Source organism: Odocoileus virginianus, chromosome 23 (assembly GCF_023699985.2).
Source record: "Odocoileus virginianus isolate 20LAN1187 ecotype Illinois chromosome 23, Ovbor_1.2, whole genome shotgun sequence".
Lineage (NCBI taxonomy): Eukaryota > Metazoa > Chordata > Mammalia > Artiodactyla > Cervidae > Odocoileus > Odocoileus virginianus.
Window position 1 is genome coordinate 45,377,517 of NC_069696.1, and position 27,046 is coordinate 45,404,562.

General features: G+C 36.4%; 1 protein-coding gene across 4 annotated transcripts in view; it reads left to right on the plus strand.

Moving 5' to 3' along the window:
• The window catches only part of SLC41A2 (solute carrier family 41 member 2), a 129,954-nt gene that overhangs the window by 79,179 nt on the left and 23,729 nt on the right, over window positions 1-27,046 (plus strand). For all 4 annotated transcript variants that reach the window (XM_070454022.1, XM_070454021.1, XM_070454024.1 and 1 more), the window contains exons 8-11: window positions 11,905-12,052; window positions 14,442-14,521; window positions 21,652-21,783; window positions 23,171-23,319. In XM_070454022.1, the coding sequence (XP_070310123.1) occupies window positions 11,905-12,052; window positions 14,442-14,521; window positions 21,652-21,783; window positions 23,171-23,319 (509 nt within the window). The remainder of the gene's footprint in view (window positions 1-11,904; window positions 12,053-14,441; window positions 14,522-21,651; window positions 21,784-23,170; window positions 23,320-27,046) is intronic.

Below are 27,046 nucleotides of genomic sequence, written 5' to 3' on the forward strand. Positions count from 1 at the left end.
CCCGTGGCTGATTCATGTCAGTGTATGGCCAAAACCACCACAATGTGTAAAGTAATTAGCCTCCAATTAAAATAAGTAAATTAATTTTAAAAAATTCCCAAATCCCCTCACCCTGCCGAGTGGGATGCCTAGCTCTAGGAAACAAAGGTTTAATTCCTGAACTATTATATACTGGAAACACTTGGCAGTCTTTAGAGATAAAAAGAGGATTTCACGGCAACCCTAGGCATTGGTTGTAAATAGAGGCCGTTAATTATGTGGCTCTGAAGAACCGAACTCCCGAGAAGTCTCACTTAACCCCCCACCTAAGAGTCTTGGTTATTCGGAAATGACTGAATCGCCCCCTGCTGTCCTGACGGCTCACTCCACACTCATCCAGTGTGCTGCCTGCCTTCCACTCCCGGTAAAATGTGCCGATTTTTGATGCCTGAAGTAAATATGGAATTTCCCCCCTTCCCACCTATCCAGTCCTCCAAAACAAACAAGACAGAAGAAACTAAGCTTTGCTTACTCTTCCTGACTTTGTCATCGCCCTGAGGAAGCCTCTATTGCTTAGTGAACAGAGTTAGAGTTTAAGCCTGGTGTTCAGGCCTCTTGGAGACTTAACCTTCTCAAGCCGCCCCTCCCTTTCTCATATTCCAGCCAAACTCCGACATCTACTCATTTTCATTCATGCTGGTGTTTTTTGTCTTTTCTTTCTTATGTTATCCCCTCCTCTCCCTGAAGGCTCATCAGAATCATCATTTTTCAGTACTAAGTTCATAGATTTCCCTAATCTTAGGTAAACTTTTTCTCCCCTGAATTCCCATAGCATGTTATTGACACTTCTCTTAAGACATTCTTCACATTTGGCCAGTCATTATAGCTTTTAAAGTAAGTGTGTCTTCCCTTATAAAGGTATAAAGGAAGGACAAAGCTGTCTTTATTTTATGTATTTGTTTTGTAGACCCCATATACTGTATACATAATGAGTGTTAAATAAGTAGCACTTCATCACATGCTTTATTCTTTTTGAAAGCTATCCAGTTAATGTGTGTAGAAATTATTAAGGAAGTGGCGTATATATGGAAAATGGAGGACAGATATCCCTCTGAATGACTTCACCACAGTACCTATCCAATAACATAATAGATTGTAATGAAAAAAAAATGATACTTTTGGAGAAGACATAGTTATTGGAAGGAAGTTATTGGAAGGGTATACTGCCTTAGCAGAAAGTATCTAGTATCACCATAGAACAATGAAAAGGGCAACATGTGGCTGGAAAAGACCTGTTTCAAATGAAAGTAGAAGAGGAAATAGAAAGTCAGTTTACAGTGTAATCTAAGCTCTAGGTTATGATATGCTTAGATTTGACTTGCAGAGAAAATACAAAGGCATTTATTCATTCCTTCAGTAATGTTTAAACATATAGTAACCTTTTTTATTGGAATATAATTGCTTTACAAATTTGTGTTAGTTTCTGCTGTACAACAAAGTGGATCTGCTACATGTATCTGTATGTATAGATAGCTGGTCTTTCCTCCTGACTCAGATGGTGAAGAATCTGCCCACAATGCAGGAGACACAGGTTCAATCCCTGGGTTGGGAAGATCCCCTCGAGAAGAGAATGGCTATGCACACCAGTATTTTGCCTGGAGAATTCTATGGACAGAGGAGCCTGGCGGGCTACAGTCCTTGGGGTCACAAAGAGTCAGATATGACTGGGCAACTAACATACGTATATCCTCTCCCTGTTGAGCCCCCATCCCATTCCTGTAGGTCATCAGAGAGTCCTGAGTTGAGCTCCCTCTGCTATACAGCACCTTCCACTAGCTATCTATCATATACATGGTGGTGTGTGTATCAGGGGCTTCCCAGGTGGCGCTAGTATAAAGAACCTGTCTGCCAGTGCAGGAGACGTAAGAGACATGGGTTTGATCCCTGGGTTGGGAACATCCCCTGGAGAAGGGGATGGCAACCCACTGCAGTATTCTTGCCTGGAGAATCCAGTGGATAGAGGAGCCTGGCAGGCTACAATCCATGGGGTCACAGAGTTGGACGTGATTGAGCAGCTAACACTTCCAGTGTGTATAAAAATATGTAGCAATCTTTAAATGCTATTGTGTGCTAAGTTGCTTCATCCTTTTAAAAGCTATTAAAAGCGTCTAAAGTTGGGCCGGTAACAGAAATAGCTGTACACAATGATTGTTGCCTTTTCTTTTTCTTGACTGCATAATTTTTAAAGGATTTTAAACACTTTTTTTCAATTATTTGTAACTATGTGGTTATATAATTCTTGTATGCACAATGTGTATGCTGATTGGAAAAATTATCAGCTTTTCTCTTTTCAGGCAAGATCTGAGCAGCAAAGTGTTGGTTCATTTCTCATTCTTCAAGGTTAACTCTAGAAAGATGACTTAAGAAGAAATAAGCTCTAAGAACAGTAATAGCCTCAGGTTGTTACTTGGGTCCTATGGAGACTAACAGGGAGGTCACCTGTAATGTATTTACAAAACATTCTAGAGTATCACTGCCTTGATGTGGTGATGTGAGTAGAATCTAAAATTATCGTGCATGTCACTCTTCTACAGAGTTCTTTTGTCCTGAACATCCCCAGTTTAGAGTGACTCCTAAAAGTCACGTTTAGTGAGAAAATTCTGATGATTATTATAAAGGGCATTTAAAAAATTGTTTCCAACTTCCCACACCCATTTCTTTGTTGCTCACACACAAACAGCTAACATATAAAAATGTCACTCATAGCAGCTACATATTTAGGAAGGATTTAGGGTGAAAATAAGGAATGCTATTAATGAAACTGGGCTTCCCTTGTGGCTCTGCTGGTAAAGAATCCACCTGCAATGCAAGAGACCTGGGTTTGATCTCTGGGTTGGGAAGATCCCCTGGAGAAGGGAAAGGCTACCCACCCGGTATTCTGGCCTGGAGAATTCCATGGACTGTATTGTCCATGGGGTTGCAAGGAGTCGGACATGACTGAGTAACTTTAACTTCACTTCATTAATGAAACTATGTAATAATAGTTGCAAAACACCTCCAGTTTAGTTCAGTCACTCAGTCATGTCCAACTCTTTGTGACCCCATGGACTGCAGCACACCAGGCCTCCCTGTCCATCACCAACTCCCGGAGTTTACTCAAACTCATGTCCATCGAGTCAGTGATGCCATCCAAACATCTCATCCTCTGTCATCCCTTTCTCCTCCCACCTTTCAATCTTTCCCAGCATCAGGGTCTTTTCAAATGAGTCAATTCTTCCAATCAGGTGGCCAATGTATTGGAGTTTCAGCTTCAGCATCAGTCGTTCCAATGAATATTCAGGACTGATTTCCTTTAGGATGGACTGGTTGGATCTCCTTGCTGTCCAAGGAACTCAAAAGAGTCTTCTCCAACACCACAGTTCAAAAGCATCAATTCTTTGGCACTCAGCTTTCCTTATAATCCAATTCTCACATCCGTACATGACTACTGGAAGAACCATAGCCTTGACTAGATGGACCTTTGTTGGCAAAGTGATGTCTCTTCTTCTTAATATGCTATCTAGGTTGGTCATAACTTTCCTTCCAAGGAGTAAGCGTCTTTTAATTTCATGGCTGCAGTCACCATCTGCAGTGATTTTGGAGCCCAAGAAAGTAAAGTCAGCCACTGTTTCCACTGTTTCCCCATCTATTTGCCATGAAGTGGTGGGACCAGATGCCATGATCTTAGTTTTCTGAATGTTGAGTTTTAAGCCAACCTTTTCACTCTCCTCTTTCACTTTCATCAAGAAGCTCTTTAGTTCTTCTTCTTCACTTCCTGCCATAAGGGTGGTATCATCTTCATATCTGAGGTTATTGATATTTCTCCTGGCAACCAGCACCATCAATCTAAGAAAAGATGAAAGCTATGAATAAAAAAAAGATGGCAATTATGGGGCTTCATTGGTGGTGCAGTGGTTGAGACTCTGAGCTTCCACAGTAGGGGGCACGGGTTTGATCCCTGGTTGGGGAGCTAACATGTCATGTGACGTGGCCAGAAAAAAAAAGATGGCAATTATGTGTGACAGTTAAGTGGAATTATAGCAATTTGGACTACTTTAGCTATGTTAATCGGAGAAGGCAATGGTAACCCACTCCAGTACTCTTGCCTGGAGAATCCCGTGGACGGAGGAGCCTGGTGGGCTGCAGTCCATGGGGTCGCACAGAGTCGGATATGACCGAGCGACTTCACTTTCACTTTTCACTTTCATGCCTTGGAGAAGGAAATGGCAACCCACTCCAGTATTCTTGCCTGGAGAATCCCGGGGACGGGGGAGCCTGGTGGGCTTCCGTCAATGGGGTTGCCCAGAGTCGGACACAACTGAAGCGACTTAGCAGCAGGAGCAGCAGCTATGTTAATCATTACCTTTCTGTAGTTTATCATGGAATCAGTATTAATGTATACAGATACTTTTTAGGCTTAACATTTCACATTTTTTCTATAGGCCTGTGTTCAGTTCCGTTGTTGCTGTAACAAATTACCACAACCTGTAGCTTAAAATAATAGAAATTAATTTTCTTACCACTCTGGAGGCCAAAGTTCAAGATACTTGTTTTTCAGGCCTAAAATCAAGGCATCAGCAGGGCTTGTTCCTTCTGAAAGTTTCAAAGGGAAGTCTGTCCCTTAACTGTTCCATCTTCTGGTAGCTACTAGCATTCCTTGGCTTGCAGCCATGTTACTGATCTCTGCTTCTGTGGTCACATTATGTCTTCTGCAGTCAAATTCCTCTACTTCCTGCCTTAAAGGACACCTGTGATTACATTAGGGCTCCCTATTTCAAAATGCTTGATTTAGTCACATCTGCAAAGCCCCCATTTCCATATGTAGTAACATTTACTGTTTCTGGACATTAGGATGTGGACATCTTTGAGCACAATCATTATTTAGCCTACCACAGTACCCATTTATGATACACCCAGAAATCAAGGCAAGATATTATTTTTGAGCAGGATCATTTAGATGTATTTGACTTAGAAAGCTAGACACTTTTAGATTTTGATATTAGTGCAGAAGTTCCTGTTTGGCTTTTAATCTGTTTCTCTTTCTGCTTGTGTCATTAGTGGTTTCCTAAAAATAATTCTTTAATATTATGACATCTGTAAAACACCAAATAAATCCTAAAAAGAGGAATGTTTTAGCACCCATCCCTTTTTGTATATTTGTGATTTCCAACTAACTATAGGATTAGAATTTAGCCAGGAAAAAGGTAAGAGGGTGCTATACAGTCAAACATATGATTTAATTTGGTGGGCATGGGCATGTTAGATTTGCAGAAAGTTGAAGTAAAATGCATTTGCAGTAAATCATTTTAGATACTTTTATCATGATTTTCCCATTTTTTTTAATGTTAAAATTTTTTATTTGGAGATAATTTTAAACTTCTAGAATAGTTGCAAAAGTAAATAGTACCAAAAACCCTGTATACCCTGTACCCATATTCACCAAATATTAATATTTTACCCCATTTACTTTATCTTTTATTGTGTCCATCTTCCTCTATGAATATGTATGTTTTTTGTCTTTTATAACATTGACATTTTAAAAGAATATAGCTTTCACCTCCTTTTTTTCTCATTGTTGGAATTTTTAAAACTTGAGATATAATTCAATCATATCACACAATTCATCTTTAAAAGATACAATTCAGTAGTTTTTGTCATATTTATAAGATTGTGAAACCTATTATCTCATTCCGGAACATTTTCATTACCCTCCCCCCAAAAATACCTGGAGCAGTCACTTCCTATCCCACCCTACCCGCCCCCAGCACTGGCAACCACTAATATAGTTTCAGTCTCTATGGATTTGCCTATTTTAGACATTTCAAAAAATAGAATCATACAGTATGTGACCTTTTATATTCTATTTCCTTCTCTCAGTATGTTTCTAAGGTTCATGCTTCATTGTGAAGCAGTGCTGAACACCAAGTAGTACTCAATAATATTTCATTATATGGACTAGTAATATGGCTGAATAATACTCCATTGTATGGATATATCACATTTTGTTTATCCATTTACCATTACATGGACATTTGGGTTGCATCCACTTTTTGGCTATTATGAATAATGCTACTTTGAACATTATTGTACACATTTTTGTGTGAACATTCTATTGATATATACCTAGGAGTGGAATTTCTAAGTCATATGATAGGTCTTTAACTTTTTGAGGAACTGCTCACTCATTTTTTATTTCTTTCCTGAGAAATTCTTCCCCCTCTTTGAAAATTCAGGGCAGTGATTCTGGGGTTAGGATAGTGTTTTTTTCAACTTCAGATGTCCTTCCAGAGATCTGTTGTTGAGAATAAATTGAAAGCCTGGCATGGTGCTTCTCTCTTGACCTGAAAATGAAATACGAAGATGATCTGACCTAGCAGGATAGTTCTTTTCATTTGTAGTTAGTGGGTTTTAATGCTTTTAGTTTTCTGTTTGAGTCTATAAAGAGATTGTTGGCAACCTTACTTGTTTTAAAAGGTAAGAATGCTTCTTAATTTGAATGTTATTTATCTCTATCTAATGGTTTAGCAAGGAGAACTGGGAATGCATCCAATAAAGGTTTTTCATCTTTTAAAAAACTATGGAGAAAATTGCTCTATATGTAGCATTAGTCATATCCTTTCAAATGGAAGAAAATATTTAATGAATTTTGTTAGCATAATTATTTTGAAGATGTGATGGCAAATCCAGCTAAAACCATGGGTATAAAATTTGTTTGGCTTTATTTTAATATTTGTAGTAATTGTTCCTACCTGATTGGAAAAAAATGAATTTCTAATTCAAACATCTTAATCATAGGTGAGGAGATCTTTAAATATCTTAAGAAGATGATAAAATATAAGATTTAATCCAAGATAAGGGTATGAATAACAGTTGAAGAATTTTGTGAAATGTCAGAAAAAGGCTGGTAGGCTACAAAGACCATGAGATCAATTCTGACTTTAAATTATGAAGTCTTTACTATACAAAATAAGTATTAGAATCTTTGAGAAAAATCCAGGAATGTCTTAGCTAAAATCTCTGATAATAATAAAAGCTTTATCAGCTAGAATGATATTACCAAAAATGTCTTGAGATGATGCAACTGTTTCAAGAATGGGTAAGCAACTTTTAACCCTAAGGAGATTTAGAACTCAGTTTAAAAATATTTAAGAATCAAAATTATGGTATGAATGATTTTATGCTAGCAAAGCAGTACTTATTTTTAAATATAGTTGTTTCTTAAGCCATTACAATAACATGTCAGTCTTTTGATTCCATTTTAAAATTTATAACTATGTAATTAATTTATCCTTATAATTGCCAAATAGAAATCTTACCAAGTTTATATACATTGTATGAATATTTATGAAAACATAAGACTCAGCATATTTGTACATTTGTTAGATTTAGAAAGATTACTTTAAGTCCTAGGAATCTTTTGTGAGATAAATGAAATGCCTAAGTAGAATATCTCAGGGTATTTAACTAAGTTTGCAAATGCAACCAAATATAATTTCAAACTCTTAAAAATAATCTTTGGTTGGATGTTAGACATTATTAATGTAATGTTAAGTGCTTGACTTCTTTCCTACAAAGTATTAGACTTTGTTCTTTTTTTTTTGCTTTAAAAAAACTGTAGTTAATTTACAATGTTGTGTTAGTTTCAAGTGTACAGCAAAGTAATTCAGTTATACATATATATATATACACAGATGTTCTTTTTCAGATTCTTCTCCATTAGAGGTTATTACAAGATACTGAGTATAGTTCCCTGTGCTATATAGTAGGTCTTTGTTGTTTTCCTGTTCTATACACAGTAGTGTGTGTATGGGAGAAGGAAATGGCAACCCACTCGTGTTCTTGCCTAGAGAATCCTGTGGACAGAGGAGCCTGGTGGGGTCTATGGGGTTGCACAGAGTCGGACACGGCTGAAGCAACTTAGCAGCAGCAGCAGCAGCAGTGTGTGTATATTAATATCAAACTCCTAATTTATCTCTCCTCTATTGCCCATCCTCTCTCTTTGGTAAACCTGTTTGTTTCATATGTCTGTCAGTCTGTTTCATTTGTGTCATTTCTTTAGATTCCACATATAAGTGATATCATGTAACATTTGTCTTTCTGTATCTCAACTTAATATGATAATCTCTAGGTCCATCCATGTTGCTGCACATGACATTATTTCATTCTTTTTATGGCTGAGTAATAATCCATTGTATATATGTATCACATCTTTATCCATTTATGTGTTGATGGACATTTAGATTGCTTCCATGTCTTGACTGTTATAAATAGTGGTGCTGTGAACACTGGGTTGCATGTATCTTTTTGAATTAGAATTTTCTCTGGGCATATGTCCAGGAGTGGAATCACAGGATCATATGGCCGTTCTATTTCTAGTTTTTTTAAGGAATAACCATACAGTTCTGCATAGTGGCTGTACCAATTTAACATTCCCACCAGTGTAGGAAGGTTCCTTTTTCTCCACATTCTCTCCAGCATTAATTGTTTATAATTTTTTTTATAATGGCCATTCTGATTGGTATGAGATGATAACCTCATTGCAGTTTTGATTTACATTTCTCTAATAATTAGCATATAGTCATCTGTATGTCATCTTTGAAGAAATGTCTATTAGGTCTTTTGTCCATTTTTTTTTATTACATTGTTTGTGTTTTGGATATTAAGCTGTGTGAGCTGTTTGTGTATTTTAGAAATTAATCCCTTTTCAGTTGCATCATTTTCAAATATTTTCTTTGTTTCTGAGGATTGTCTTTTCGTTTATGATTTCCTTTGTTGTGCAAAAGCTTTTAAGTTTAATAGGGCCCATTGTTTATTTTTATTTTTATTTCATTACTCTAGGAGACAGATCCAAAAAAACATTGCTGCAATATATGTCAAAGACTCTTCTGCCTGTTTTCTTCTAGGAGTTTTATAGTATCTAGTCTTACATTTAGGTCTTTATCCATTTTGAGTTTATTTTTGTGTGTGATGTTAGAGAATGTTCTAATTTCATTCTTTTACATGTGGCTGTCCAGTTTTCCAAGCACCACTTTATTGGAGAGACTGTTCTCCATTATATATTCTTGCCTCCTTCCTTGTAAATTAATTGGCCATAGATGCATGAGCTTATTTCTAGACCTTCTATCCTGTTCTGTTGATCTATATGTCTGTTTTTGTGCCAGTAGCATACTTTTTTTTGATTACTGTACCATTGTAGTATAGTCTGAAGTCTGGGAGTGTGATTATTCCAGCTTCGTTCTTCTATCAGAATTGCTTTGGCTATTTGAGGTCTTTTGTGTTTCCATACAAATAAAATTTTTTTGTTCTAGTTTTGTGGTAAATGCTATTGGTGATTTGATAGGACTACTTTGAATCTGTAGATTGCCTTGGGTAGTATGATCCTTTTAACAATATTAATTCTTCCAATCCAAGAACACAGTATATCCTTCCATGCGTTTTGTGTTACCTTCAATTTCTTTCATCAGCATCTTATAGTTTTAATGAACTTTGTTCTTGTAGGCAACTATTTGTGGATTAGTTGGAGCCTTACAAAGCTTGGCTTTAAGCTTCATTGGAATAGATTTATAATAGGCATTACACTATTGTGTAATGAAATAAAAACAAATGGGCTTCCCTGGTGGCTCAGATGGTAAGGCGTCTGCCTGCAATGCAGGAGACCTGGGTTTGACCCCTTGGTTGGGAAGATCCCCTGGAGAAGGAAATGGCAATCCACTCCAGTACTCTTGCCTGGAAAATCCTATGGACGGAGGAGCTTGGTAGGCTACAGTCCATGGGGTCGCAAAAAGTTGGACACGACTGAGCGACTTCACTTTTTAATGCTACTAGTGCTACTGCTATGAAGTGACCTTTTCTGGTCTTCACTAAATGTTTTCAGGGGTCAAATAGGCTCTCCTCTCTAGGGGTTAGATCTCAAATGACTTCTACCCATTTGTAAACTCTGGGAATTTTTCAGTTTACAACTCTCCCGTTATTCTTAGTCTAGCCTTTTGGAGTTCACCCTATGAATACATGACTTGATGTTCAGTTTGCAAGCTCTTACTCCAGTAGCTTCCTCTTCTCCAGTATTCTGTCCTGTGAATTCCTGCTGCCTTAGACCCACTCTGCTGAAATTCTCTCTTTCTGAGCTGTGGTCTGAAATGTGCCTTTTGTTAGAAAGTAGCTCAGCAGTGCAGAATCCACCTGCAATGCAGGAGATGTAGGTTCAATCTCTGGGTCAGGAAGATCCCTTGGAGAAGGAAATGGCAACCCACTCCAGTATTCTTGCCTGGGAAATCCCGTGTACAGAGGAGCCTGGCAGGCTACAGTCCGTGGGGTCACGAAAGAGTCAGACATGACTGACTGACAGTTCACTACTTCACGGTACAGTACTTCAGGCTATTGTAGGGCTTATCTAATTTCTTTCCCCTGTCTCAGGGATCACAGAACTATAATAATAGTCATCAGTGTCTTGAAAGCAGCTTATTATCTATCTATATATATGTAAATTTTATAGTGATTTCTGAAAACACATTTTAGATTTTGTTCAGAGATAGCATATGTCACATCTACAAAGCAAGCCAAGCCAAGCCAAAGTCAGTAAGCTTTGCGGAACTCTGTAGGAAAGCATAAGAATGAGGAGAGGATAATTGTGATAAAGTAAGACAGTCTACCACGAGAGGTATAAAAAAAATCATGGTAGTCTGTTACCTAAGTATGTCACAAATAAAAATATGTTAATGGCAGTGATGATTGTGATGATAGTAAGTGTTCAGTAAATGTTAACTATGTGCCAGGGCACTATTGTAGTTAAGTTATGTGTGTTAATTCTCTTAAGACTCATAATAACCTCATGAAATAGTTATTATAAATTTTACCATATTATAGATAAAAAATAGAAGTGTATAGAAGTTAAATTTCTTGTCCAAGGTAAGTTGTAACATCCAGATATGAAATGAGGAAGTCTGGCCGAACTGTGGTTAATATAGTATACTATATTCTGTCTTGACATAATGAAGGTTCTGAGGAATTTCACAGTGAAGAAACCTGTTTATCTTTATTAGACATAGTATTTCATTTTTATTTTGGAGCTTGGAACACTATTCAGGATGGAGAGGATATCTGTTATCAATTGATTGGCCAGTGTTCTATGGAATGCATGTGCTATAAGTTGCTGATGGGTAAAAACAATGTCCTATTGGACTGTATAGTTTGGAGATTAGAGCACTAACTTTGGTGTCAAACAGATGTCCTTTTCTCCCAATTTTTGCTATTTCTTGGGGCTTCCCAGGCGGCTCATTGGTTGAGAACCCACCTGCCAATACAGGAGATGCAGGAGATGAGGGTTCAATCCCTGGGTCAGGAAGATCCCCTGGAGAAGGGAATGGTAACTTCTGGGAAATTCCATGGACAGAGGAGCCTGGTGGGCTACAGTTCATGGAGTTGCAAAGACTTGGACATGACTCAGCAACTGAGCACACGCACACACACACACACACACACACATGTACTCTTAAACTCCTGAGCCTCAGTTTCTTTATAAGGTAGGAATGAGTTTCTACCTCATACGTTTAAGGACAAATTAAGGGAGATAATGAACACAAAGCTTTTAGCACAGTACTTGGTAAGTGGTAGGAGCCAAGTAAAGCCTTTAACTGTTGTTTTTCTTATTGTTGTTGTTCACTTCTAGGCCACATAACTATTTCAATAAATGTTCAATTAATATATTAGTTTTCAGTTACATTATGTGACATTTTTACCTTATCTGTAGTTTTCTATTTGCTTGAAATTTATATAAAGTATATACATAGCATGAGTATGTTTGATAATATATCTTCTGGTAAACTTTTAATATTTACATGTGCTACATGGTTAGAAGAGAGATTGAAATGTTGTCTTTTTTAATTTTAGAGACATATTACTACATTCCTCCGTTAGTTGGTGTCGTTTTCTTGGCTCTAACTCCTATTTGGATTATAATAGCTGCCAAACACCCAGCCACAAGGACGGTTCTCCACTCAGGCTGGGAGCCTGTCATAACTGCTATGGTTATAAGTAGGTTAGTATTAAAGTGTGTGTGTTTGTGGGTTATTATATATGCATGTGTATGTATATATATTAAAACAAACCAATTGCCTACTTTTATTTCTCACCCCATCTGTCATTTTATGTAGCCAATTCTTTATTATCCCAGGTGACTGAGATAAAAGTGCAAGGATTATTCAAATCAGTAGATGCATAGAACCTCATGTGCTACCAGTTCTGTACCTTTCCCCAACCAAATCCCAGACTGATGATTAAAATATAGTGCTGTTTTTGTCTTTGTATGAGTTTTAACCCGCCAAGGACATTGCTTATTTTGAACAGTAAGAGCAGGTAAATATCAGAAAACCTTAGAAATGTACATACTGTTGGACTACTCCACTTCTAGGACTCTGACAGGACTTAAAGATATACTTATGGATATATGCAAATGATTGAATTGTAAGAATACTCATCACAGTGGAATTTTTAACAACAAAAAGAGAAGAAGAATAATTGTGAATAATGATTTCACTGTTCTAATAAAGTGAAACCTAAATATTTCACCAAAAATTGGAATGCTATCACCAGATTGGCAGGAGAGGCCAAGGAAGGGAATTATGAAGGGACTTCAATGGTGAGGGAAGAGAAACTAAATGCTCACCCTGCTGTTGGACATCATTAGGTAAATGTCTGAAATTTAAAATCTAGGAATAGCAGTATAAACATACTGTTTAGAAATAGAGGAGTAAATGTCAAAAGAAACAGTTAAAGAAGTTAAAAGGAATTGCTAGTGGAGAGCAGGATGTGCGTTAGGGCTGGGGACTATTTTATATGCTTTGTGGTACTTTCACCTTTTAAATGATGCATATATATTTGATAAAAATACAATTTAATAAAAGTGAAGCACTTTTACAATTTGAGTTTTTATTTTAAAAAAATATACATGTTTAAAAATGTTTGGAAGTCTGTATATCAACATGGTAACAGTATAACTGAATGATGTAACTATGGTTGATTTTTATTTTCTTCTTTTTGTTTGTATTTTCTATCTTTTCTATGATAAGTTTTTTTGCCTAGGTAATACAACTATTTAAAAATGTATTTTAGCACGTATTCCTGTTTTCTGCACCGCATTATCTATGTGTTTTGGTAGGGAGATTTATTCTTTGACACATAACTATTTTATTCTAGGAAATATGTGTTTTTTTAAAATTAGGGCTTAAAATAGTAAAATATTTCTAAGGATAACTATTTTTAGACTTTATAGTATACCTTTTTATGGGAACTCCTAGAAGAATAAGCATATTAAGCCTTTCACTTATTCAAGAATTAAAATGATAAAGATGTAATAATAAATTAAAAAAAATCATTTCCTAGTATTAACTATCTGGTAGTGGTAAGTACATTGGATCTGATACTTTGACCATCAACCCTATTCCGTGACAACATATCATTCATTTTTCTGTAATGTGGATTTAGACCACAGGATCCCATGAAATATTGGGACCGACACTGTTTTATGTAATACTAGGTAGACCAACAGACTGAAGTTAACCACTTGATAATGGTCTTGGAAACAACAAAAAAATCTCCAAGCTCCATTGAGATATTGATAGTATGTGTCTTGCCACTATATAAAAAGAAAAAAGCATGTTACTTTTCTGGACCTCTGTTCACCAGGTCAGCTCCTCCTCTGGCTACAGCTCATTATTTTAACTTAACAATGATAAGACACTGTCATGTACTATATCTAATGTGAACAGAATAAAAGTCATCCCTTAGTGGCTTGCTTACTTCAAATGTAAAAAAATACTCTTTAAAATTTTTTCAAATTATAAAGATAATAAAATGCACATGACTTTAAAAAAACAAATAAGCAAAGAAGGATATAAAGTAACCATGAGTCTCCTGTCAGTCTCAGCCCTAGGGATAGATATTGTTAGTAATTTCTTATATGTCCTTCCAGACATTTTATTTTATTTGCCTTTTTTATTCTTTTTTTTCCCCATTTATTTTTATTAGTTGGAGGCTAATTACTTTACAGTATTGTAGTGGTTTTTGCCATACATTGGCATGAATCAGCCATGGATTTACATGTGTTCCCCTTCCCGATCCCCTCCCCCCTTCCAGACATTTTAGTGCACTGAAAGTATATGTTTTTTTCCTTTTTACAAATAGCATATGTAAGTATATAGACCAGAAGGAGAGCCCTGAAATGTGGGGCTACAGTTTATGCCATGTTTTATTATCAACATTTTACTTTTGACATTGATTTTTACTGTTAATAGCTTTTCTTTTTATTCAATTTTTAAAATAGCTAAATATTTATTTTTAAAACTAGGAGTGTTTATATATAAAAAACAATTTCAAATTAGTCCATTTCCTTTCCTCTTCCCTAAATTACATGATTTTATATCTTTCAGCATTGGGGGCCTTATTCTGGACACAACTGTATCTGATCCAAACTTGGTTGGGATTGTTGTTTACACACCAGTTATTAATGGTAAGAATCACTGTTTCATAATGATGTGGTATCTCTCTGTATTCTTAGGTATGAACCGGAATCTTTGAATTCAGAGGTCTCTCTTCCACTTTATTTCTATCCACTTAGTAAATAAATAAATGTTCTATCCATTTTATTTTCAGTACCAGGTTGTTGCTTGTGGTAGAAATTACATTCCATGTTTTTAGTATACAGAACATATTTTTGAAAAAAACTCTCAATCTTATCTCTAGATATTAGTTTAAGAGTCAGACATACTTAATTTTTAAAGTTAGTGTGGCAGAATGAAAAAAGAAAGTGTTAGTCACTCAGTTGCGTTTTACTCTTTGTGACCCCATGGACTGTAGCTTCTGTCTATGGAATTCTCTAGCCAAGAATACTGGAGCCGGTAGCCATTCCCTTCTCCAGGGGATCTCCCAACCCAGGGATTGAACCTGGGTCTCCTGCACTGCAGGCAGATTCTTTACCAGCTGAGCCACATAGGATATTTCGATAGACTATTATTATTTACTTTGGGCTTATCTTATATGCTATGTTACATTGTTTTGTTGCTGCCCTCATCAATTTTTGTGGCTAAATTAGATTTAACTAGGTTTAAGCATTGCTAAAGTCAATTCAGCCCATTAAAATCTATCATTCCCCTGCTGATCCTTTTCAGATCTGCCTTATGTTTTTTCTTATCTATAAAATGGGAATTATAATAGTCAAATTCACAGGGATTTTTATATGAATTCCATTTTTAAAAGATGATTTTAATCCAGTCCCACTGGCTTTAGGGCTGGCTGTCATTAAACTGGATTTCATGATTTACCTGGAAAATCCCATGGACGGAGGAGCCTGGTAGTCTGCGGTCCATGGGGTCACTAAGAGTCGGACACAACTGAGCGACTTCACTTTCTCTTTTCACTTGCAGACATTGGAGAAGGAAATGGCAACCCACTCCAATGTTCTTGCCTGGAGAATCCCGGGGACAGGGGAGCCTGGTAGGCTGCCGTCTATGGGGCTGCAAAGTCTGACACGACTGAAGCGACTTAGCAGCAGCAGCAGCATGATAACCTAAGCCAATATAATTTAAAATAATTCTACCTGAAGGAAACTATATCAGAGGATATACACATTTAATATAAATCACTTTTTATATATTTATGAATAATAAAATATGTTCTACAGGGGCAAATTCTCTAAAATCTAATTTCATATCTAAAATTTTTTTAAATTATTTATTTTGCTGCATCCAGTCTTACTTGTGGCACCTGAGATCTCCATTGCCACATGCCAGTTCTCTAGTTGTGGTGTGTGGGTTCTTAGTTGCTCTGAGTCGTGTGGAATCTTAGTTCCCCAACCAGGGATGGAACTCACGTCTTCTGAATTGCAAGATGGATTACTAACTGCTCAACCACCAGAGAAGTCCCCATATCTAAAATTTTTACTTAACATTTTAATTTTGCAGTAAATGAATAAATTTACCCTAGAGATGCCCCTCCCAGTTTTCCTGATAACACCATTCTCCCTGCCTGTAAAATCACAGAACCATTTGATTCTACCTGGCTCTTCATCCTCTTTGAATAGATAATGACCAAACTATATATATATAAAGTGACCAAACTATATATAATGTGTCTATTTGCACACTAACATAATTTATCTGTTCATTTATTTATATAACAAGTGTGTCTTACCACTATAGTCCACTAATATCTCAGTCCAACCATCAGTCAAGTAATAAAGTAGCCTTCTTGACTCACTCCCTATTCAATACAAATTGAATGTCGCTAGAAGACTGGTCTACCTTAAGCATTGCTTTTATTACATTAGTTTTAAGATAATGGGATTTAACAGTGATTTTCTCCTGCCTGTCCAATCAAATTAGAATTTTTCTCCCTAGCTATCAAGGCTCTCCCTATATGCATACAACTATATCCTTCATCATGATTTGATTCTTGTATTGTGGCCATACAGAGAGTAATTTTCACTGCCTGGAATAGCTACTACTTTCTTTCCCCCTGTTCACATGCTCTTCAATGACTATTATTTGATGAGTTTACTAGCATAAATATTATCCAACAATGACTGTTGACTGTGTTGCCCAGCTAGAACCATGTTGCCCAGCATTTCGATGAGAAATTTAACTTAAATTACAACCCCTTTAGTAGTAAGGTTTTCGTTTCTCTGTGATTTCACCTTCCATAAGAAACAGTTTGCTGAAGTGCTATCTTTGGAGTCTGTGTATAGTTTAGCATGGTGGTACACCATATTTTTTAATCTCAGTAAGCAAGCCTCTTAGTTGGGTATCACCGTAAACTCTTTCTAGTGTTAAATGCCATTCATTAAAAACACTGATAGAGAAGAGTCATTCTACGTTCCTCAGAAAAAGTGGGACTTCTGAGAATTGAATTTCATTTTAAATGTGCTAAGGCATGTACTATTTAAAAGATCCCTGTTTTGTCATAGTCTTTATCATATCATCATCATCGTTTTCTATTTAGTAAGTACCTACTATGTGGCAGGTGACTCTATGCATACTATTTAATCCTCAAATAAAGATAAGGACTCATATCTAGGGCATCTTTTAAAATTTATTAACATCTCTTAGAACCAGTCACGTTTTCTAAAATATATTTCCTGTAACAATAGTTCTCAATATGTTAATAAGTATAATTTGAAAAGTGAGTTCTATGGTCAGCGAAGTTCGGGAAACATTAGGTTAAAAAGATTTCTCTTCCACAGAATTTTGTAAAGCTTTTTCCATGCTAATATATGATGTAAACCTCCCCTTGTGGTACTTCTGTTGGCTAGGAGTTAGAATTTCTGAATCTAACCTTCCTTCTAACCTTCTTTCCAGACCATACTTTGAGAACTACTAATCTAGGGCTTATTATATCTTTATCATAGTCTCTTTCAAACAGCAATATACCACTTTACATAAAGGATAAGAGCCTTATCTCTTATCCTTTATGTATAAGAACCTTATGTCTTGTCCTTTTGCAATTTCACTCTTATGAGCTCTTTTTGTCATACATTTTACTTTGTTATAAACCCTGTAACATTTTGCTTCACACAGTTATTTTTTTAAAAGATTAAAACTGAGGGGTTGGTATCTTTTTATATTTTCCTATATATTTAACATTTTCAGCACTCTTCTTTGCTTTCTGTAGACTCAGATTTCCATCTAGCTTTGTTTTCCACCTGTCAGAAGTTCCTGTAATGTTTGTTGTAGGGCAGCTGTGCAGAGAAGACAGAGGCTTTAAGCCGGTACCCCCAGCTTCCTTCTCCTTCCTCTTCCTTTGCCCCTCTTCTGACCTATAAGAGTGTCTACTCTTAACCTCTGCTTTTAACCTTTTCTACTTGTATCCCAGAAGAAGAGTCAACTCTTTTATCCAAGACTGGCCAATTTACCTTTACTAATTCACAATTCCATTACACCCCCACTGGTGATTTTTTTAGTGTTTAATAACTATCTTGTACACCTGTGGCTCATTCATGTCAGTGTATGGCAAAAACCACCACAATATTGAATAGTAATTAGCCTCCAATTATAATAAATAAATTAGTTAAAATTATATTTTAAAATATGAAATAGCTATCCAACAAATTAGATCAGTGTCTGCTATGTACAGCTAGCAGTAAAACAAATTCCCTCTGTTATCATGATGCCTGTAGCTTGATTGAGATAGTGGCTATTTATGTTACAGAATGTAAAGAGCAAAAAATTAGTAACTGTTCTGAGCTCTTGGTACCTTATCTGTTGGATGTTACATGACAGGAGAACAGCATATATGAAGTGTAATGCTGTGACTGCCATGAAAACCGTTTACCTGAGTTAAAATGAACTGTTTTACTTAGGGCTTTTACAATAGAGTAACTAAAAGACTTCCATTTAATATTAATTTTTGAATTAAAAAATGTGCAATTAAAAAACACTTTATTGAAAAATCTATCTCAGTCTTTATTGATCTGCAGTACTTCTTTTGTATATGACAGATTTCATGTGCATGGATGTGTGTTGGGGGGGTGAATATGTGTGGTTATCAGTTTAAAGAAGTCCCCCTCAATTCCTGGTTTGCTAAGCGTTTTTAATAATAAATAATAAAATGCTGAATTTTATCAACTTTTCTGTTTATTCATGTAATATAATCATATTTTCCCTTCATTTATTTGTTAATGTGCAATATGTATTATTTTCAATTATTAAGTCAGTCTTACATTCCTAAGATAAATCTGATTTTTTGGTGATGTATTTTACACATTTAACATTTTGCTGGATTTGGTTTGCCAGCAGATTGATATCTTTTGCATTTATTTTGATTCACAAGACTGGCTGATAATTTTCTTTTTTCGTATTGTCATTGCTGGATTTTGAACTCAGAGTCATGCTGGTCTCATTTTGTGTGTTTTTTAAAAGCTTTTTTGGAGCATAGCTGATTTGCAGTGTTGTGTAGACCCACTCTTTCTTTGTTTTTGTTTTTAAGATTCTAGAGTCTTTTCCCAAATAGGCCATTACAGAGCCCCGAGCAGCGTTCCCTGTGTACACAGCAGTTTCTCATCAGTTATTTTAGATAGAGTCGTACTCTTCTTTTCTAATATAAGACTTAACGCTGTGAATTTCTAAGTACCACTCTATGTACCTCCTACAAATCTCAATATGTTGTGATTTCATATTCTTTAAATCCAGAATATTTTAAAATTCCCTCTGTGATTTTTTTTTTCTTTGATTTGTGGGTTATTTGGAAGTGTATTGTTTACTTTCCAGCATTTGGGGGAATTCTCAGATATCCATCTTTTCCATTGTGGCCAGAAAACATACTTTGTATGTTGCAGTTATTTCAAATTTATTGAAACTTGTTTTATGGCTCACAGTGTGGTCCATCTGTGTGAATGTTCCCGTGTGCATACTTGTAAAAATTATGTATTCTGCTGTTGTTGGGTGGTGTGTCCTATAAATGTCCTTTAGATCAAGTTGATTGATAATATTGTTAAAAAACTTCTACGTAGTTTTGATTTTTTATCAGTGTGGTCTATCAGTTGATGAGAAAAGAGTGGTAAAGTCTCCAAGTATAAACACAAACTTGCTCATGTCGTCATCTCTATGAGAGAGGGATTGTTTTCTGTGTTTTACAGGAAGGCAGCTGAGGCATGGAGAAGCTAAGTAGCTTGGAGGTGGGAGAGGGTGGTTGACTGGGCACTTTACTATTGAAAGATTGGGGTGGGGTTGGTTGGCCATGTCATGGGGAGCCCTCCAAGTTTGAACATCGAACCTCCACTCTGGGAGGTTAGAATCCTGCCCACCCCTTGGAGCAAAATGAAGCTCTGAAGGAATCCCACTGTTAATTATGCAGACTTCCAGTTCATCCTTATTTTCCATCAGTACCGCCTAGTGTCTGGTATCCTTGAGGCCTGAGTCTCTCTTGTTCAGTATCTACAGAAAGCATTCCTTTATTCTCCCACTTGAGCAGAACAGTTGTAAGAATGATGAGAGATTGCAGACATTTGCTTACTCCATTCATCCACAGACTTTTATTTTTTATAGTGAAAACTTTTATATTTAGAATCAGCCAGCTGGGCTCAGTTTAGATGATCCCACTTTTGTTGTTATTGTTGTTCAGTTGCTCAGTCATGTCCAACTCTCTGCGACCCCATGGACTACAGCCTTCCAGGTTCCCCTGTCCATGGGGATTCAGGCAAGAATATTGGGGTGGGTTGCCATTTCCTTCTCCAGGGGATCTTCCCAACTCAGGTCCCCCACATCACAGGCGGATTCTTTACCATCTGAGCCACCAGGGAAGCCCTCATATGAGAGAGGGAGTCAGAAATGGATGCAGTTTCTTTCTCCTTTTGAAAAACTTATTTATTGATGTATTTAATTTTTGGCTGTGCTGGGTGTTTACTGCTGGGTGCAGGCTTTCTCTAGTTGTGGCGAGCGGCAGCCGCTCTCTAATTGCAGCGTGCAGGCCTCCAGTTGTAGCGGCGTCTCTTGTAGAGCTTGAGGGCTCAGTAGCTGAGGCTCACAGACTTTAGTTGCTCTGTGGCATGGAGGGTCTTCTCAGACCAGGAACGGAACCTGTGCTGCCTGCATTGGCAGGCAGATTCGTAGCCACTGGCCACCAGGGAAGTCCTGGATGTGACTCCTTGCTGTGTGCCACCAAGGTTGGCTCTCTCAAGTGTTCTGTCCTGCCTGCGTCTATCTCACAAGCACTCGTGGGGATGCTTGCAGAAATAGTTGACAGTGGGTGTAGACTCCCCTTGTGTCCAGGGTTCACAGGTATTCTTTTTTTTTTTTTTTTTTATTAGTTGGAGGCTAATTACTTTACATCATTACAGTAGTTTTTGTTATACATTGAAATGAATTAGCCATGGATTTACATGTATTCCCCATCCCAGTCCCCCTTCCCACCTCCCTCTCCACCCGATCCTTCTGGGTCTTCCCAGTGCACCAGGCCCTAGCACTTGTCTCACGTACCCAACCTGGGCTGGTTATCTGTTCAGGTATTCTTAATGATTATTTTAGCTCATGCTCAGCATTCAGCAATTTGAAATTTTCAGTTGTTTTCTTCCTACTTGTTTTTATGGCTACTATCTCTTTCTCTCATAATCTGTCAAAGTAGGAAGAGTTTGGGTGTCCTAATTCACCCTGGGGGTACTTACCACCCTTTGGAATTCATTTTGCTTCTTTGCATTAACTCCTCTTCCTCAGAGTACATAAAAGGATAATCTAGGTTAAAAGATCACTTTCTTGAGTATTTTTTTTCTGTGTCTTATACCAGTTTCTTCAGTAATCTGAGAAGACATGTATCAAACCTTATCTATTTGAATACATTTATTAAGATGATAAATGTGAAACATATTGTTACCTAGTTTTACATCTTGATTGCGATAGTAATTTTTAAAAATTACTTACTCTGCTTTCAGACCAAACAGTGAGTTAGATTTGAAAAAACAATGAATGAGTCTTTCATAGCAGGAATTTTATGCCTTTGAAATATCTACATCAACATCAAATAAATCAACATTTCAGAAGAACTCTTTGTTCTGTTTTATTAGCCCAGGGGGTGATGTAGAGACATAAATTCAGTTGAATCTGTGCACATTATTGAAAATACGAAGCTAACTATTTGTTTTTTCTTCTATTTCAGGTATTGGTGGTAATTTGGTGGCCATTCAGGCCAGTAGGATTTCTACCTACCTTCATTTACACAGCATTCCAGGAGAATTGCCTGATGAACCCAAAGGTTGTTACTACCCTTTTAGAACTTTTTTTGGTCCAGGTAGGTGCTCGTGGAGTTTTGCATATTTTATTCCTGGAACTCTTCCTCTCTCTGAGTACAGGCAGGCAACATTTGTTGAATACATACTTTGTTTATGAATGTTGCCCAATTTTCTGTTTCTGAGAGCCAAATGGATTTTAAATAGAGTAGATTTTGTTCACTGAATCTCAGTGAACAGCAACAACAAAAGACTGTGGATCAATTCTGCAGTTGTTAAAGAACTTTGTAGTTTTTCTTTTTTATCTTTCTCTTTGATCCCTTGTTTATAAGTTAGGAAAGAAGAACCTTGTGCATATAAGAAAACATTGTTCGGTGATTTAGGGAAACATACTCTTTCATGGGCTTCCCTAGTGGCTCAGGTGGTAAAGAATCCACCTGCAATGCAGGAGACCTGGGTTCAATCCCTGGGTTGGGAAGATCCCCTGGAGGACATGGCAACCCACTCCAGTATTGTTGCCTGGACAATCCCCATGGACAGAGATGCATGGCGGGCTACAGTCCTTAGGGTTGCAGAAAGTTGGACACAGCTGAGCAGCTAACCACATAGCACACACTCTTTCATACATTAATCTTTTTGATCTTCCTAAATGTAGGCATTGGTCCCCAACAAGCAGAATGAGAGGGGATAACCTCAGTTACAAGGACATTGTTATGTCCCAGGCATATGCTATCCAAAAAACTAAACCACAATTTTATTTTGTTCATTTTTGGCTGCACTATGTGGCAGGCATGCAGAATTTATGCAACCTGGGATCAAACCTATGCTCCCTGCCGTGGAAGCTCAGAGTTTTAACCACTGGACCACCAGGGAAGCCTCTAAACCACAATTTTAAACCTCACAATTCTTGACAACATTTTTTTTCTGATGAAAATAAATGTATTACAATAAGTGTAACTTTTGAATGAGGTTCAGAAATACCCAGTCTTTTAATAGCAGTGAAAGACTTCTAAAGGAAAAATAAAATTAAAATATTTAATGACCAAAAAACCTCTATTAGAAGATGATCAGGTATCATTTAGTTATTAAAATGAACAATAATAAGGAATTAAATGATGTAGAAAAAAAATACGTTCCAGTACTTTAAGAACTTCATATTTTTTCTTTTGTCTTCCCTCCGTTTTTATAATGTTATAGTTTGATCAGTGTTCTTAACAGCAAGCTTTCATCAACCACCTTTCATTTAATTAATATATAACATATAGGGAAAATTTCTAAAAATTAAGTAAATTATAAATAGTTAAAATTTATTTTTAGCAATTGAATTTTATGTGATTCTGTGTGCTATAGTAGTAATAACTTGAAGTAATCCTCAAATTTTAATAACTATGATATATTATTCACCGATACATGATTTTGTTTTAACAACTTTTATATTTTATATTACAGGAGTAAATAATAAGTCAGCTCAAGTTCTACTGCTTTTAGTGATACCTGGACATTTAATTTTCCTCTACACTATTCATTTGATGAAAAGTGGTCACACTTCTTTAACTGTGATCTTTGTAGTAGTATACTTATTTGCTGCTGTATTACAGGTAAGAGACAAAACTTCTTGTAATTTCTTTTATGTTCAGATTAATGTTAAAGTATAACTAAGGCTAAAAGCACAAGAAATTTTTTAACATTTCAAAAATCAGCTGAATGCCTTCTTATTGATCTTCTTAAAACCGATAACATTTAATGCGATTTGATCAATAGACCTATTAGATTTCCTATTTTCTGGATTCTGTGTTCCCTCTCTCTCTCTCTTTTTTTAGTTCTCTTCTTTAGTATAATGTGTCTTGGCAGATAAATTCCTGAGGAAGAGTGCTGTACAGGAGAAAAAATTTTGAATCTTTGCATGTTGTAAAATGCTTTGAATAGGTTGACTGGTTATAAAATTCTGTTTCTTTTAAATTTTCTTTAAAAATTTTGAAAGCAAGGAGAAAACTTCCTTGCTTTTTAACTTCTGTTACTGTTGAAAAGAAGAGCAGATGCCATTCTCACTGCTGATCTCATGATACAAAACTACTTTTATCTTTCTAGAAGTTTCTAGAAAGAAAATCTTTTCCTTTTCCCTATTGTTTTTAAATTTCTTCTGGTACTTATCTATGCGTTTTAAAGTAATATACGTAAGTTTCTAGTTCATTTTTAATTCCCTTTAGACTTTTCCTAACAAAAGTTGAGGATTTGGGGGCTGGTACAATGCTGTATCTTTCCCATATGATTATGTCACAGTTTTGGGTTAAATTGGTAGTCCGTGTTTCTGTCATTGGATCTATCTAAACATTGTTTGGGCTTCCTTGGTGGCTCAGATGGTAAAGAATCTGCCTGCAGTGCAGAAGACCTGGGAGATTCCTGAGTTGGGAAGATCCCCTGGAGAAAGGCATGGCAACCCTATAGTTTTCTCCTGTGTTCTTGCCTGGAGAATCCTGATGGATAGAGGAGCCTGATGAGCTACAGTCCATGGGGTTGCAAAGAGTCAGACATGACCAAGCGACTAACACACACAAGCGTTGTTCACTACAGAGCCAGATAATGTATTATATTTCCTTTTTGTGTATTTTATTTTTCCTAGGGTTAATAATCACTTCTTTTTTCATTTGCCTCATTTTCTAGAAACCCATCCTTAATTTTTTCCAACTGTTTCGTCTTTAGTTTAGCTTTTTAGCCATGGCTTCTTGCTAAGCTCTGTAGGATTTAGTACCTCCTACTTTGAGAAATCCTAACTTAAGAGGTGCATTCAAAGAATTCTTTGAAAAGGTATCATATGAACTTGGCCTTCAAGGGGTTTGTAGGAGTGGGACTGGAGGATAAGTATGTGGAATTATTAATATTCCAGTCAAAACAAAACTGCATTGACAGTAATAATGTTAACCAAATTAACTGACATCTACTATGTTACCTATATGACCAGTGCTGTTCTAAGTGCTTTATGTAGAGATTTATTTTATTCTCACAAGTACTCTATGAGATTTGTTCTTCTAATATAAATCAGTGATTTTAAAAGTGAAGTACATGCAAAACAATGCATTGTGTACCTAAAGGAAAGATTAAAACTTCTTATGTATGTCTACCTCACTTGTTTAAAGTATTTCTTCTGTTTTTATGATAGCTTTACAATAAGCATATTATCACAGTGTTAAGTAAAGTATACTTATTTATACTGAAGGACTGCATAAGCTAAAACTTTTGGAGATTACTGAGTAAAAGCATAGAGATGATAGAGCACAGAACTTAAGCCAGAAAATGAAAGTAATTCACACAGTGGATCTAACTAAAAGAAGAGAAGATGAGAAAAGGTTAAGAGGGTAGATTAGGACCAACGTAAAAAGGTCTTAAATGCTCAACAAGGGAGACAAGAATCTACTCATAAAGTAACAAAACCCTTGTGACTTTATTGATGTTTTAACTTTTCTATAATGACTTATAGTGCTCGAGATTTTATTAGATGTCCCCTGTCAAATCATTCACTCATTTATTCCTTCAGTAAGCCTTAATTCTATTCATGATACTAGATGCAGGTATGGACTTTAAATCCCAGGATGTATAAATTCAGGCCCTATACTCAAAGATTCACAACCTGAAGAGAAGACTACTGAACAAATAACTGTATTATAATGTCATGTAATATAAATAAATGCTGGAAATAGCTATGCATAATTTGCTGTCAGAGGTTGGGAAAAAAAGCAACTAATCCTATCTGGGGAGTAATATTTTTCTACTGTTCAGTAGGAACAGAAGTTATTTCAAATGTGTTTTTACTACTGGCTATCTTTATTGCTGTATATGCTATGGTCATTTATTATAATTTATTTTCTCCATGTATGTTAGTATTATGAAAAAGATGCTTTCCTCAATCTGATGGGAAATATTTAAGAGACCATTCTTTGGTCTATTAAACACACCATTTTTAGAGTAAGCTCCTATTTGTAACTTTACCTCTTTACCTCATGGATGGATTTGACGTTTATCTTTATGGTTCTTTGCCAAGATAGTGTCATGCACCATTTCACTTAAGTTAATGAAGGATATAAGACATTTATCTGAACTTACACGAATGTTAGATTTCAACCTTATACTCACAGTATACCTATATGTCTTTTGTTAGCCTCTGATGTAAATTCTGATTGTGGGTACATGCTCGGTCGTGTCCAACTCTGTGACCCCAGGGACTGGGGCCCTCCAGGCTCCTCTGTCCATGGAATTCTCCAGGCTTGAATACTGGAGTGGGTTGCCATTTCCTTCTCCTGGGGATTTTCCTGACCCAGGGGTTGAACCCCTATCTCCGGCATTGGCAGATGGGTTTTTTACCACTGAGCCACCTAGGAAGCCCAAATTCTGATTAATAAAGTTTGAAAAACTAGAGTTAAGGAAAGAGTAATTACTAATCTGTCTCCAAACCTCCTCTGTAAAGTGGGAGGGATATAGACAGTCCAACTTAAATGATTTTCCAACTTTATGATGTGCAAAAGCAATAATGCATTCCGTGGAAACCATACTTCAGTTTTTGAATTTTGATCATTTCCCAGGCTAGTGATACTTGGTATAATCCTGTCTTAAGATGCGGGCAGTGACAGTGAGCCACAGTTCCCAGTCGGCTGTATGATCATGAGGGCAACCAACCAATAAACCGATCCACTTAAAACCATTCTGTACCCAGACAACCATTCTGTTTTTCACTTTCAGTACAGTAGTCAACTAATTATATCAGTACTTTATTGTAAAATAGGCTTTGTGTTAGATGATTTTGCCCAGCTGTAGAATAATGTTAGTGTTCTGAGCATATTTAAGGCAGGCTAGGCTAAGCTATGATGTTCAGTAGGGTAGCTGTATTAAATGCACTTACAGTGTTTTCAACTTACCATGGTTTTTTTTGGATGTAACCTCATCATAAGTTAAGGAAGGTCTGTAGTAGTACCTGCATCATAGGCCCCTTGGAGGATTAAATGATTTAATTACTTGGCTTCATAGTGCATGCTATATGAGTGTTGGCTGATACTGTTGTTATTGTTACTGTTATTTAACATAGAATTATAAATGGTGAGTCATTAATCTCTGAGTGACAATTGAAATTTTTTTAATCTTGTAGTATTGATTGAATTTTCTTATGTGTCTTTTACAAGTTTTATTTTTATGAGTTTGTATTTTTATTTCTCCCCAAGAATTAGATACCTGCCAAAGATCTTTGTTTTTGTACCTGACATTGTATTAGTCCAATGGAATAGTTTAGAATCTGCTTGTAAATTCTCAATGCAAATCTTCATGCTCTAGCACTGACAT